Below are 14,618 nucleotides of genomic sequence, written 5' to 3'. Positions count from 1 at the left end.
CTACACCTCTGTATATATGATTATAACAGTACTTGTGAATATTTATTTATTTTCATGAAGTGGATTTCATAATGTGATGAAGATGAGTGCCCGACTGTTCCGGATTCCATTAAGTTTCGCAAAACAATGATCAACAGTCTTGAGTGTGTGTGTGTGAATTATTAATTCAGCCTATCAAATAGTGCACTGAACGAACATCACATACAGTTGCCATTCGCCCTTTTGAAAAGCAATTGTAGTAGTTTTTCATATTGTTGATAGATGAACGTTTTTGTCACGTTCTGACAACACGTTTAGGTCACTTCAACGCTTTTTTAAATAGTGTGCTTTTAGCCGCGTTCTTACAATACATTTTGTTCAATGTAATGTGTTTTTTGGTGTGTTTTTTTAATAGTGTACCATATTAAATGCTGTCATGTACAGTAAATAGCGACTGAACAGAGAGATAGTGGAATTATTTCACGTATCGATTTTCTACATTTTCAACAGCATACAGTCCGTCTCTGAAATGAAAGTAATTCACAATGTGTTAGCTTCTGGCATACACTTTGACATCACTAAACCATTTACATGTTATTTTTCTGTTCTCATTTTGAAGGCATTGTATGTAAGTTTCTTTACATGGGTAAACAAGAGGTGCAGGAATACAGTTGGCAGGGTAATGTGTTCAGTTATATATGTATATATGGACAAGTAAAAGCAATATTTACATAAGCCTTTAAAGAATAGCTAATATAAAGCTTATTCAATAACAATATTAAAAAATATTGCTTAACAAAAATATACGTTATGAGGTGAGCTGCGTATAAAACACCTTCCTTCCATCCGTCTTATGCGACCTCTACGTTTTCCGTAAGCTTATTAAAAAACATAACATACATTCGATATAAAAAATAGCCTTTCCTGACAACTAGTATAAATAAAGTATAATTACATTACTAGAAATAACGTTTCTTATTAAATACAAATAAAATGGCACTATCATTCATTTTGCAGGCCGTACTTTACCTGTGCCGGTGCCGTGTACAGTATGTGGGGACAAGTCTTATGGAAAGCATTATGGAGTGTACTGTTGTGACGGTTGCAGCTGTTTCTTCAAGAGAAGCATACGTCGTGGAATCGTATATACTTGTATTGGTAAGTGTTGGTTGTTCGTCACGTATAAATGTATTTTCGTTCATTAGACTGTAATATAGTATAATTCATTATAGTTTAGTAGTAGTGTTGTGTGGAAGTAAAAGTGCATATCGCTATAGTTAAGAAGTAATATTGTATTGAAATAACAATGTATATTTAAGAAGTAGTGTTGCATTGAAGTAACAAAACATATCTGTATTGTTAAGAAGTAGTGTTGTATTGAGTAAATGCATATCTGTACAGTTAAGAATTAGTGTTGTATTGAAATAACAATGTAAATCTGTATAGTTTAAAAGTAGTGTTGTGTTGAAGTAACAATGGATATGTGCGCAGTTAAGACGGAGTGTTGTATTAAATTAACAATGCATATCTGCAGGCATGTGTAAATACTTCAGATAAATACAGTAGATCAATGTATCTATTTTTACGATTTTCCTTTTCTTCGGCACGCGTTAGTCAGCTCAAGTATTTATTTCGTTAATATGTTTAGATAAGTGAAACTGTAATGAGCTATACTGATTATAAGTGTTTAGATAAGTTTCGGTGTGTTGAACTTTACAGATAAGTGGACGTGAAGCTGTTTATAGGTAAGAAGATGTCTATACGTTTTGTTATGTAGATGTTAAGGGAAGTGCCGATATGACAAAGTATTATGCAAACTTGATAGATGGTGCTATAATGAAGCGTAGCATACGCTTGATTTTGTAAAAAACAACAACAAAAAACCTGAGTATTAGTATACTCATGTATATGATGTGTCAGTACGTTCAAATATTCTATAAAAATGTGCAGATACAAAACAGAGTATCGCAATAACCTGTATAGAAATGTGTCGGTGGACTGAATTTCAGAATAGTACTGGTTACTTCAACTTACTAATGCTTACCTATATAAGTATTGTACAAATTTCTAAAAATAAGCGAAACTTTATTAAAGTTGTTTTTAGTTTTGTTTTTAACGTGAATATAGAGACAAGACATTAACGTACTTGTATATGTGTGTAATTAAGTACTGATAAGCTAGAAAATTCTGTAGCGTTTCATACGTCACACTTTGTTAAAGAAACTTAAGGATTTTCATGTTTAATGCCGTAACAACGCAAATAAATTTCAAACTGTTTTTCCGAATAAAAAGAGTATGAACAAAACTAAGCTATTTATCACAACTTTATGCCCTTCTAAAGTTTGGTTGAGATAAACCTAACATCACAATAAGTTGTTTCGTACGACTATAAACCCATATAGTGTTACACTAAAGAACAATTTATACTATCAACTTAGCTGGGCTGATGATTGCTGTTGTCATTTGAAACTGTACTTCTGTGCTATCTTGGTAGTGGATTTCTTGCAATAAAGTTTCCTAGCCTTCTTTATTCACTGTACATTATTTATTACCTAATTCGAATTTATTTGTTTTTTAACACAAACTGTGTTGGGTTTTCTTGCGAAAAACCGTATAGAGAGATTTTTCTCTACTGGTTATACACTTGAATAGGTAAAATCGTTTTGTATAAATGCATACATCTGTAGCGTAAAGAAACAGTCATACAAAAACTGCATCAACTTGTGTTGATTGGTTGGACTTCTTTCGATAAATTAAGGAATGTTAAAAGAATTAGAGATAAAAAGGAAACTGTTAAAAATATTAACTTACTAATGCAGTAACTGACGTGTAATTGTACAAAGTAAACAAAGGTATCTAAGTTTCTTCTCTTTCCTCGCTCCAAAAGTGCAGTATGATTTTCACGTAATAAAATGTTTCACACTTTTTATTATTACTGGTGCCAGTTTTATTAGTTCCATTGACTATTGTGCTAGTTTTTCCATTGATAATTGTGCTAGTCTTTCCATTTTTACATTGTTAGTTGTGCCATTATTGCCAGATATCGTATTAACATATAGTATACAATTTTATACGTAAGTGTTGTAAAGATGGTTGAGTCTGTTATATGAAAATAGTTTTGAATATTCAAATCAGCGAGCCACGTGACAATCACTGCCGATTAAGAAAAAAAAACGCGGTGAAACGGGTTGTATCAGAACTACATTCTAACAATGTTTGGCGCATTTTGACTGTAATGTGATGACACCAAAAATTAACCCCTTTTGGGAAATGCATTAACAGCCAGTTCAGACGCGAAATATTCATACATTCAGATAATGAAGAAAATTTCAGGTTGAGAATTTTACAGAAGTACTAAAGGGAATTCGAAAACAAATGAATATGAATCAGCCTGGCCACATCCAGAAAAAAGAAAGACCTGCAACAAATTGTTTCTTAGCCACGATTAGCAATCTGTGTTGTCTTGTATCAGGTATGAACACGAAGATCGGTGGAAACGACCATTCATGTATCTAAGAGTAGTACGCAACATGACCAAAAATGCTGTTCCTCTGGAAAAGCGACACAAGTTACATGTATACAAATTGCTTCTACGACATATCCGTTCAACCGTCGTCATACATAGCATTATTACTAGGGAGCCTCTTCCAATTAATACCATATCATTAGACTATTATCAGAATGCACGGATGTCAGATAGAGCATGACTGGACGTTGCGACGTAGACTGCAATGACGTGATGAGGCTCAAAAATCGTATTTATTTGTGTAGTTTCAATTTGTCCAAGTTTTGAATTCAAGTGATTGTCCTGTCCTTCTTTCATAAATTCATCTGTTCTGCTGCAGTAGTGAGAGGTCAAGTCCTGTGGTTCAGGACTTATAGATTTGTTTATTTTAAACCCACAATGTATTGTTAAATGTGATTAAATTTAACTGGCCAAACAACCGACGTAAGGATAGCTTGTTTGTTATTTTTGTAAATATAAAATAATTAATTGCCTTTTGTCTTTTGATTTAATGTTTAACATAATATTAATTTTTCATCGCAACATTCATTTCATTTGTTACTTATATCTTAACGAAATCCTTCAACCTTCCTGCTACATTATACCAAATCCTTCGACCTTCCTGTTGCTTTATACTAAATCCTTCAACCTTCCTGTTCTTGTTTATTAAATCCTTCAACCTTCCTGTTACTGTATATTAAATCCTTCAACCTTCCTGTTACTGTATATTAAATCCTTCAACCTTTCTGCTACATTATACCAAATCCTTCGACCTTCCTGTTGCTTTATACTAAATCCTTCAACCTTCCTGTTACTGTATACTAAATCCTTCAACCTTCCTGTTACTGTATAATAAATTCTTCAACCTTTATGATACTGTATACTAAATTTTTCAATCTTCCTGCTACTGTAATTTGCCTGTGAGAAATTTTACTAACCTCGAATAACATGAGGATTGCAAAGTACTGCATATATCCGCTCAGTTAAGTGGTGCTGTAATAAATTGTTGTTTAAACTTATGAAGAGCATTGTTATTAAGTAAAAGTATTGATAAATGTGAATAATCTATCAATATTAATAATTAGATATAAATATTATCGAGGTACCGTTTACACTTTTTATAAATGTAAAGTAGAGTACTGTAGTTTAGTATAGTAGAGTGTAGAATAGTCAGGCATACTACAGTGTAGTGTAGTACACTATTGTATAATACAGTACAGTGTAGTCTAGTAAGAAGAAGAATAGTTTAGGACTTTACAGAAAGTTGGCGATGTTTGACATTACCCTACATACTTATGTAAACACATTTAGTGTAGAATAACATTATAAACAAATAGTGTAGTTATATACCGCCATATTTAAGTACAGATAACTCATCTATCTATGTATGTGTACGTAAATACCGTTGATAAACTGGAGTATTATATAACAAACTTGTAGATATGTGTCACACTGTTGAAATAATTCACTTTAGTATATTAACAACTATGTATGCTATATAGATGTATAGGCATGTATTAGCACAATAAAACTTTGTACAATCTGTAATGGTTAAGTGGTTCTCTACTGAAGTATCCTATATTTACGTAGGTTAGTGTCTGCAATTTGTAGTGTTGCATGAACCTTTACAGACATATGTTAGTAAATGTAATTTTCTCAAACCTTTTAGTTATTAGTGAATGTGAGTAATAGTTATTTTGCCAGAGCTCGTGGTATATGTTTTAACGGATGATGTCGCTTTATACATTCCTCTAGGGGAGGGGAGATCACCTGTTTTAACCACTCGCACCACTACAGTAGTGCCTTGTCTGTTAGTCAACCAGAATACGCTACAATGACATCACTCAAGAGATGATTAACATTGCAATTTGTGCGTATGCCATGAATCACGGGAATAATTATTCACTTTGTAGACTACAACATAGCATGACATGTGCACATCAAAAGAAATAAATAAAAATATTTTTTACTTTTAATTTTGGGTTATTTGCACGTGAAACGGAACAGTTTTAGTAACTCTACAGAAGCACATCTCTTATTATGTATCATTGTTTATTAGAGTATTGAAGAAAAAAAAGAAGAAATGTATGATATAGTTACTTGTTGTTATGCATTGCGTGTACATTTTGAATAATGCATGTAAGTATCATCACGGGTCACGTAAATAAGAACATAAAATTAGGTTAGGGTTAAAAGGTCATGTAATTCGTGCGATTTGTTTGTGAGGATATTCACCATTTTAATAATAAAATATGGTCAATATACATGCATATTAACAAATTGTTTTACCGTTGCATTATTTTCGTACATGAACGTGTATAGTATTTATATTTTGTTAGACTAGGAAATACTCATGTACATGTATGCGTAAATTATCTATATTTTTCTCGCTATGTGGTACTCTCGTACGTAAAGAAAAGCTGAGTATGTTATATTAAAGCAGTTTTAGAGCCTTACCAAACCGTCACAGTATATGCCATTAAGCACAGTCATGCTCTATGTAAAGTCCGTGTATTTTGGCAATAGTCTTGGAACGTAGTTTCCACTGGAAAAAGTTCTATCGTACGTCCAACATATCCAAATCATACCACTCGTCTGTGGTTGCTTTCAATATTCCAGCTAGTGTATGAGATAGATGGTTTTTCTATTGCCAATTTCAACAGTACTATTACACAGAAATCCACAGGCGATGCAACCGACGTCTTGACTGGCATGTTTTCATTTAGATTATCATGAATACATATTTCTTTCTAACTGCTTGAAATATCTGACAGTTTAACAGGAGGTATGATTGGGAGCTCATTCTTAGTGAATCCATACTTTGTTAACCTTATTTTCAGACGAATATCCTTCGTGCTTATGTTATATACTATTGCCTGTAGCATGTAACGGCTTTTGCCTCTAACCTCTGTGTTTGCGGATTCTTACCTGTTACAAGAAGCTATACTTTGCTTACCATTGGAATGGTCTTTTGAAAGTTTCCTTCCTGATAGTCCTGGCACCAGATGTTTATCCATAATCTTTGCTTTTAATAACTTTAAATATAAGAAATATTCTTGTCTTGGGATTTGTAAAATCCTGATCTGAACACATCTTTATGACCTGAATGTATAAATATTTTGCAAGACGCTAGTCTTTCCTTGTCATGACTATGATATAGCATGTTAAAGGCCTCTTTCTGGGTGGTCCTGATACCCCAAGTTGATACATAGTAAAATGTATATTTTTGTTTTGGAAATTCCGAATTCCCAGTTTAAATACATCTTTATTATCTGAACGTATAAATATTTTCCATCGAAAAGGGTTGTTACATAACCTCCCAAAAGCAATTAATATACAGTGGTAACACGTTACCTACAAAACGACAATTTTAAGATGCAGTTTTCACATAGACCGTTTCATCGCGACCTATATTGTCTGTATCTTGTGACTTTCTACAGTTTAATTCATGGCGTTTCTGAATTTATTTGATAAATAAATATTATCTTTATATTTGGTTTGGATATTATTATTATTTTATTAACAACCCTTAATTATAATAGTTGTTTTCACTTACACTGAATACAACAAATTTGATATAAAAGCATATAACTCGTGCAGTGTTTTAAATTTGTTATTTTTTATCTTCCTCTTCCAGCCGGAACGGGAAACTGCGTTGTTGATAAAGCCAGGAGAAACTGGTGCCCACACTGCAGACTGCAGAGATGTTTTGCTGTAAATATGAACAAAGACGGTAAGTAACACTACAGATATGAAAACGTCATAGCTTCGTAACTTCGTTACACATTACAGTTGATAAGATAACATTGTTACTGGTGTAAGTCGATTCCTTGAACTGCACTGCTCACCTACAGTTAAACAATTATAAATATATATTATTACATTTAAATTGATTATTTTAATTACTCTGTTACATGTTACTATATATTGAGATATTTTGATATTCATTTAGTGTGTATTTTTTAACCTTCATTAACATTAGTTTTGTTGTACCATTCTCTACTTATCTCTAGAGCTTAACTGTAACATGTGTTTATCTCCCATGTTAAGTACTCCAAAGGTGTACTGTGTTGTACATACTCGTATCACGATGATAGTGCTTATGTTTTTCTAAATAACTAATATCTCCCCTTCAGTAGCACAATGGGATGCCTGCAACTCACAACGCTAGAAACTGGTTTAGGCCCAGCATGGCCAGGTAGGTTAAGGCCTTCGACTCGTAATCTGAGGGTCGCGGGTTCGAATCCCCGTCGCACCAAACATGCTCGCCTTTTCAACCGTGGGGGCGTTATAATGTGACGATCAATCCCACTATTCGTTGGTAAAAGAGTAGCCCAAGAGTTGGCGGTGGGTGGTGATGGCTAGCTGCCTTCCCTCTAGTCTTACACTGTTAAATTAGGGACGGCTAGCGCAGGTAGCCCCGAGTAGCTTTGCGCGAAATTAAAAAAAAAAAAAAAACAAACAAACAAAGAAGCTGTTTTTCAATACATTGGTGGGCGAAGCACAGAGAGCCCAAGGCTTAACTACAAACAAAATAACTAATATTCTATTCTTCATCAATATCAAACCGGTTAAATATACAAAACAGATACATTCTTTTTACTGATTTTTGCTGTTTATTAGATATTTATTACGAGGATTATTTTTAATTGTTAGCCTAGTACATGGATTTAGAACTAAGCTAAATATTCAAAGCTGACCGGATCCCGTGAGATTTTATTGGGATTACGACTGAAAATATTTCTTAACAGAGACATATCTCACTAAAGGATCAATACGCTTTAACTACAGCTAATAACGGTGTATTGAAATAGCTGTATTCATCATACGTAAGTAGCTTGGTTTGATCAGAAACCAATGATAATTATATTTATCTATATATATGGTTCACGTATGCTATTAACTCATAAGATTCGTAACAAATAAAATCAACATTATTTTGTGCGAAATAAAAAAAGGTGTGGAAGAGTTTGAAAATTTGTTGTTCTTCAGTATTCTGTGTTGAATTAAGTCGTTTCATACTTTTGGAAACCTATTAAAATTATTTGATAATAACTGTATTCAAACATTTCCTAAAGCGGGTAAGCCTTCTTTCTTGTGATTGACTCAGAGACACCGATTAATAATACTATATCTACGTCAATCATAAGAAAGAAGGCTTACCCTGTTTAGGAAATGTTTGAATACAATTATCATCAAATAATTTTAATAGCTTTCCAAAAGTATGAAATTTGACCGACAGTTTCATTTCTTAATAGTTTAGTTTTATGGATATTTTTGTCACATATTTGATAACCTCCGTTTTCAAGAAACATTCGGTTGTTATGGTAATCTTGAACAGAAATTCAAACCCTTGTTTATTCTAAAACATAATATAATTCATTGAAGTTACTGATGTGCTATAGTTTGAAACAAAACATTCTGAAAACTTCTTAAATCAAAATTTAAGGGGGAAAAGCAGCAGATAGGTGTGTGTGTGTGTGCTATATTAGTTGCCTTAGTTTCTTATTAATCTGTCAAACCGCGTTTTACGGTGTGCTCTCTTGAATGAGAGTACCGTGAATTAATTGTTAATATATCAGAAAACTTACAAGAGTGCTCATAAAGGATGCGATATTAACACATAGAACTAAATTGTAGAAGCACACCTGTGTGGGTTTTGTTTTCGTACAAAATAAAGTAATAAATCATTTTTAATGTAGGCTGATTGTGTCGAATAAAGCAAAAGAACCTCTAATTATTAAGGTAATGGCTTGTCATCGGCAATGCTTAGATTTGCCTGTTAATGCATTTGCTTATTATATGTATATATATATATATATATATATATATATATATACACATAAATATCTTCTAAACGCATTGTTGTGTGGTAAAATATGATAAGTAAGTCGATTGTTCAGAGCGATGACGTTAAGGAAAAAAAAAAGCTTTTCCCGTGTGTTTTCATCACATTATGTGACTCAATTGAGCTACAAATAAGAGTTTTAGTTGTGTGTTACTTGCCAAGCTTTTTAAATACGTGACAATCTGTCAGTAGGTGTCTCATCGAAACTGTACTTGCACTGTTTTCACGGCTCTAGTACTGGGAATAGTTGATGATGTCTTCTTTTGTCCTTTTCGACATTTTCCCGATTCCTTGCCACCTCTAAACGCGCAGTTATCGGCCCTCCAAATCTCAGCCTTAAAGACTGCTACCTCATGTGGCGAGCCTTCCACCTGCACGTGAATAAGAAAACGTCAATAACCATTATTTGATCATTTTCCGCCACCGGCGCTAACAATAACAGGCGCACACACCGAAGGTTGGTACTGCACGTGTTTTAAGAGAGATGATTGGCAGGTAAAGTTCTCAAGCACGCGCAGAAGGCGGAGCGTGCTTCTCAACTAAAGGCAATGCGCGAGCTTTAGAGTAATACAAAATATTTAGATTAATCCAAACATCACGCCAACAGACCAATACAAATAATTGGTAACAGAGAGACTAGAAGAATAGCCCAAATTTTAGTGCCAGTCGATAACAGTCACTTTTATTATATGTTTTATTACGAACTTTTCAACTAGACAGAGAAAACTCTTACAACTTAGTTAACATGTATATTACATCTATACATACAAACAGGTGTGTTATTTATTGTAAAAACTGTGTCGGTAATATACGTAATGTACCTCTTAATACTATCGAAACCACGAAAGAAAGTTTAGAAAAAAAAACCCACACGAAAACTATGCCTATATACAAAGCTTAGAAAATCCTGTAAGCTACATATAGTTAACACTTCGATATCACGTATATAGCGTAAAGAATTAACCCAAGTTCTGAATGCACAAGAACACTTATAATACTGTTTAGTATTAATCGTTGAAAGAAATCTATCTCCGATCTTCCCATTAAAGATTTAATATTTGAAGAGTATTTAGTTCAGGTAATACGTCTAAATTTATTGTTGAGAATGTTAATACGCTGAAATATATTGCTTATTCATCATACGCTTTTATAGAATGACGATAGAAATGACAAAATATTTAACTGACCCAGAATTTAGTACTTTGGTATCTTAAACCTGACTATCACCTTATGTGACACATGGATCAAATGGACAAGTTAGAGTCCGTTAATAATCCGTCATAGCCCTTCCTTTGCAAGAAGTATTGACTAGAAAGAGAGAAATCAGTTAGTAGCACCCACCAGCACCGTAGAAATGAACTTAGGATTTAGTATTTCAATATCTTAAACCTAACTAGCACCTTATGTGACACATGGACAGGTCAGAGTCCCTTGATGTTCAGGCATAGCCCTCCCTTTGTTAGAAGTATTGACTAGAAAGGGAGAAATCAGTCAGTAGCACCCACCGCCTACGCGGCAACTCTTAACTGATTACCAAGATAGACTGTCACAGGTACGAATGTGTAGGTTGTATTCAGCGTCATATCATGGCTCGAACCGTGGGTTTTCCATTTACACCACTAGCCCAGTTCTACCTGCATTGTATAACGTCTGTATGAACTCTCAGTCAGAAGACATAACTGCAAGAGTATACGCAGGTTAACAACATTTCATTGGAATAAGGGCTGGGCGTAGCCAAGTAGTTATTGTGCCGAATATAACACTTGTGAATCCAAAGGTCCATGATTTGTGTCCTGTTGCCTCAGAACGGAGTTATGCACTGTAGTGCCATGAGAACGTTAGAACAAATCCTTTTTTTCGATTAGAATTGTCCAAGAGGTGAAGGTGGGTACTGTTGATTAGCTGCTTTCCCTCCAGCCTACCGGATCAGAATTAGGGATCTCTAGGAAAACTTACTTAAGTTTCGATTATTCAAATCTCGCTTTGTAAGTCTTGGTTGAATTGAACTGTGACAACCTACAAACATATCTGACCAGATATATCTTGATTAACTACACTATCTGATCAAAACATGTAATGTGTACAAAAACAGACAACTTAGAATAAAGAAGTTAGCCATATAAAGATGTGATTAAGGGTAACTCCTGCAAAGATATATGTAAAGGTAGTTCATAATAGCGATCGTAAGGAATTGTACAAAACCCTGATAGAACATTGGGCAAAAGCACCGTAAACAGTAAGGATTCAGTTAAAACAACACTTTAAAGCTTTTGCTATTGACTGCTAAGACTGTACACACATAAAAATACACAAAAAAGACGTGTTAGACTTACAAGAAAAAGAAAATCCGCTGAAATCGGTCATTTTGTAATTATTAAAAACAGTTTGGTACATTGCATCCAAACATTTTGTAAGACACTAAATAAGGTACTGAGAAGATTGTAAGGGAATTACAAAGTCGATTTGTTCCTTCTATGTTATTTATAAGTTAAAACATTATAATTCTAGTTACCCTTTGAAGCTAGCTTTTTTTTCACAAATTGTTTTTTTATATTTTTGAATTTCGCGCAAAGCTACTCGAAGACTATCTGCGCTAAGCGTCCCTAATTTAGCAGTGTAAGACCAGAGAGAAGACAGCTAGTATCCGTCTAGGCATACATTTGTTTATGCATTGTATACAGATAATCTAGTTAGGCAGAAACAATAAATGCTCACGATATTCGAGAAAAAAAAATCATGACAATATCCATATGTAGCTTAACATTTTACATCTCTCAACTAATGCGATAAAATAGTCAATAGTTATAGTACATCATGATTAACCGTATCAGCTAGCTATCACTATTCTCATTACAAGGTATAAAGGTAGCTAATTCATTAAGTAATCCTTTGCTCATAGTCTAGCATAAAAAATCTAGCAAATAAAATAAATAAAAGATTGAAGATTTAAAAATCTGCAAGTAAGGATAGTGAAAATAGTGAGGAATCAAAGTTGAAGATACTGTAGGCACTATTTACTCAAACTACAAATCCCCCGTTTTGACGTATTTCGGGCCCGGCATGGCCAGGTCGGTTAGGACTTTCGACTCGTAATCTGAGGGTCGCGAGTTCGAATTCCCTTCGCACCAAACATGCTCGCCCTTGCAGACGTAGGGGCTTTATAGTGTAACAGTCAGTTACACTCATGACGTACAGTCATGTGAAAAAGTTAGGATACCCTATGAAAGCCTGTGTATTTGTGTAACATTTTTGGATATATAGATATTTAATTTCAACTTTAACAATACTGAGAGATTATAGGAATATAACTAAACAATTAAAACTGAAGAAAAGACTTTTCAAGATCTTCTCTAAATGTAATTCTACAAAAAATGCATATTCTAACTGAGGAAAAAGTCAAGACTCCCTACCCCCTAATAGCTAGTGTTACCCCTTTGGCTGAAATAACTGCAGTGAGACGCTTCTTGTAGCCATCTACCAAACTCTGGCATCGGTCTGAAGAAAGTTTGCCCTAATCCTCAGTGCAGAATTCTTTCAGCCGTGAGATGTTTGAGGGGTTTCTTGCATGTACAGCCCGTTTCAAGTCATCCCACAGCATCTCAGTTGGTATGAGGTTCTTTTCCTGGAATGCTGTATTTGGTTTACGCCAAACATGTCCTCTGTTCTGGTGTCCAAATAATTCAATTTTGGACTCATTTGTCCAAAAACATTATTCCAGAAGTCCTGGTCTTTGTCTACATTCTCTCTGGCAAACTTCAGTCTGGCCTTGATGTTTCTCTTAGAGAGCAAAGGTTTCCTCCTTGCACACCTCCCATGTAAGTTAAACTTGTGCAGTCTCTTTCTGATTGTAGAGGCATGCACTTTCACATCAATAGTAGCCAGAGCCTGCTGTAGGTCTCGTGATGACATGTTAGGGTGTTTTGTGACCTCTTTTAGCAACTTGCGGTCTGCTCTCGCGGTGAACTTGCTTGGACGACCAGACCTGGGCATGTTGGCAGTTGTTTTGAAAGCCCTCCACTTGTTGATTATTTTCCGGACAGTGGAATGGCTAATTTCAAAATCTTTTGGGAACTTTTTTATATCCCTTATCAGACTCATAAGCTGCTACAATTTTCTTTCTGAAGGCCTCAGACAGCTCATTTGCTCTCACCATGGTGCTCACTCTCACTTAAAGAGTCAGGATCACACCAAACTAAATGTCTGAGGTTTAAATAGGGCAAGCCTCATTCAAAATGCTGAGTAACGATCTTCTAATCATGTGCACCTAGTGTGATACACCTGTGTGTGAGTTGAGTCATTTTAAGTGTGAATAAATGTGGGGGTGTCCTACCATTTTCCTCTGTTAAAATATGCATTTTTGAAGAATTACATTTACAGAAGGTCTTGAAAAGTCCTTTCTTCAGTTTTAATTGTTGGTTATATTTCTATAATCTCTCAGTATTGTTAAAATTGAGATTAAATATCTATTTATCCAAAAATGTTACAAAATACACAGGCTTTCATAGTGTGTTCTAACTTTTTCACATGACTGTATTTCGTACCGTATTATTGTGCTGTGTCAATGAAAATATTTTTGTTTTTGAATTTACTGAATAAAGTCAAATTCATAGTACTGCCCTGGAAGATGTCGAGGAATTTCACATTTTTATTTCTTATTTTTCAGTTTAAATAACTGATTAATATGACATATATATATATCTTTGCAGCTTTTGTGCAAAATAAAATGTTTAAAAATGACAATATTTTTGTCACAGCTGTGCAGGAAGAAAGAGGACCAAGGAAGACTAAAAATGCGAGAACCAGTTCATGCAGCAACAAGACAGGTTCCAGATCCAAGATCCGGATAAGGTCACCAGCACGTCCAGAACCTCCTTTCCTTTCTTGCGCGACACCTTGTGGCAGTAGCGTCATCAATACTCCGTATAGTTTTCCTCATCACTCAAGTCTGCCCTTACCGTTCACTCCCTGTTTGCTGCCTTTGGCATCCTTTTATGAAGCTAGCAGCAGTGCTTTCAGAACTGTTATTCCTCTCAGGGCTATCGATACTTCTCGTAGACACACAGCGTTGGCTACCGCTCAACCTACCCAGGAACCAACATCATCTCGTACGTCTGAACAGAGTATAGGTGTCTCTCAGTATTTTAATAATAACAGTTACCTATATCATAAAACCCACAGAAAATGTGTAATCTTTCAAGCATTACCTTTTGTTTCAGTTACTCATTTTCACTACAGTTTTACTTAATTTTAATTATTAGAAAATAATTGCCCTTGTTTACTGTAGTT

General features: G+C 34.5%; 1 protein-coding gene across 1 annotated transcript in view; it reads left to right on the top strand.

The window, feature by feature from the left end:
- The first annotated feature begins 621 nt into the window (after positions 1 to 621).
- The window catches only part of LOC143236223 (nuclear receptor subfamily 2 group E member 1-like), a 29,739-nt gene continuing 15,742 nt past the window's right edge, over positions 622 to 14,618 (top strand). The window contains exons 1-4 of the mRNA XM_076474501.1: positions 622 to 658; positions 997 to 1,137; positions 7,122 to 7,217; positions 14,087 to 14,437. Of these exons, the coding sequence (XP_076330616.1) occupies positions 622 to 658; positions 997 to 1,137; positions 7,122 to 7,217; positions 14,087 to 14,437 (625 nt within the window). The remainder of the gene's footprint in view (positions 659 to 996; positions 1,138 to 7,121; positions 7,218 to 14,086; positions 14,438 to 14,618) is intronic.

Source organism: Tachypleus tridentatus, chromosome 13 (genome assembly GCF_004210375.1).
Source record: "Tachypleus tridentatus isolate NWPU-2018 chromosome 13, ASM421037v1, whole genome shotgun sequence".
Taxonomy (NCBI): Eukaryota; Metazoa; Arthropoda; class Merostomata; order Xiphosura; family Limulidae; genus Tachypleus; species Tachypleus tridentatus.
This window is presented reverse-complemented; position numbering and strand designations above follow the sequence as displayed.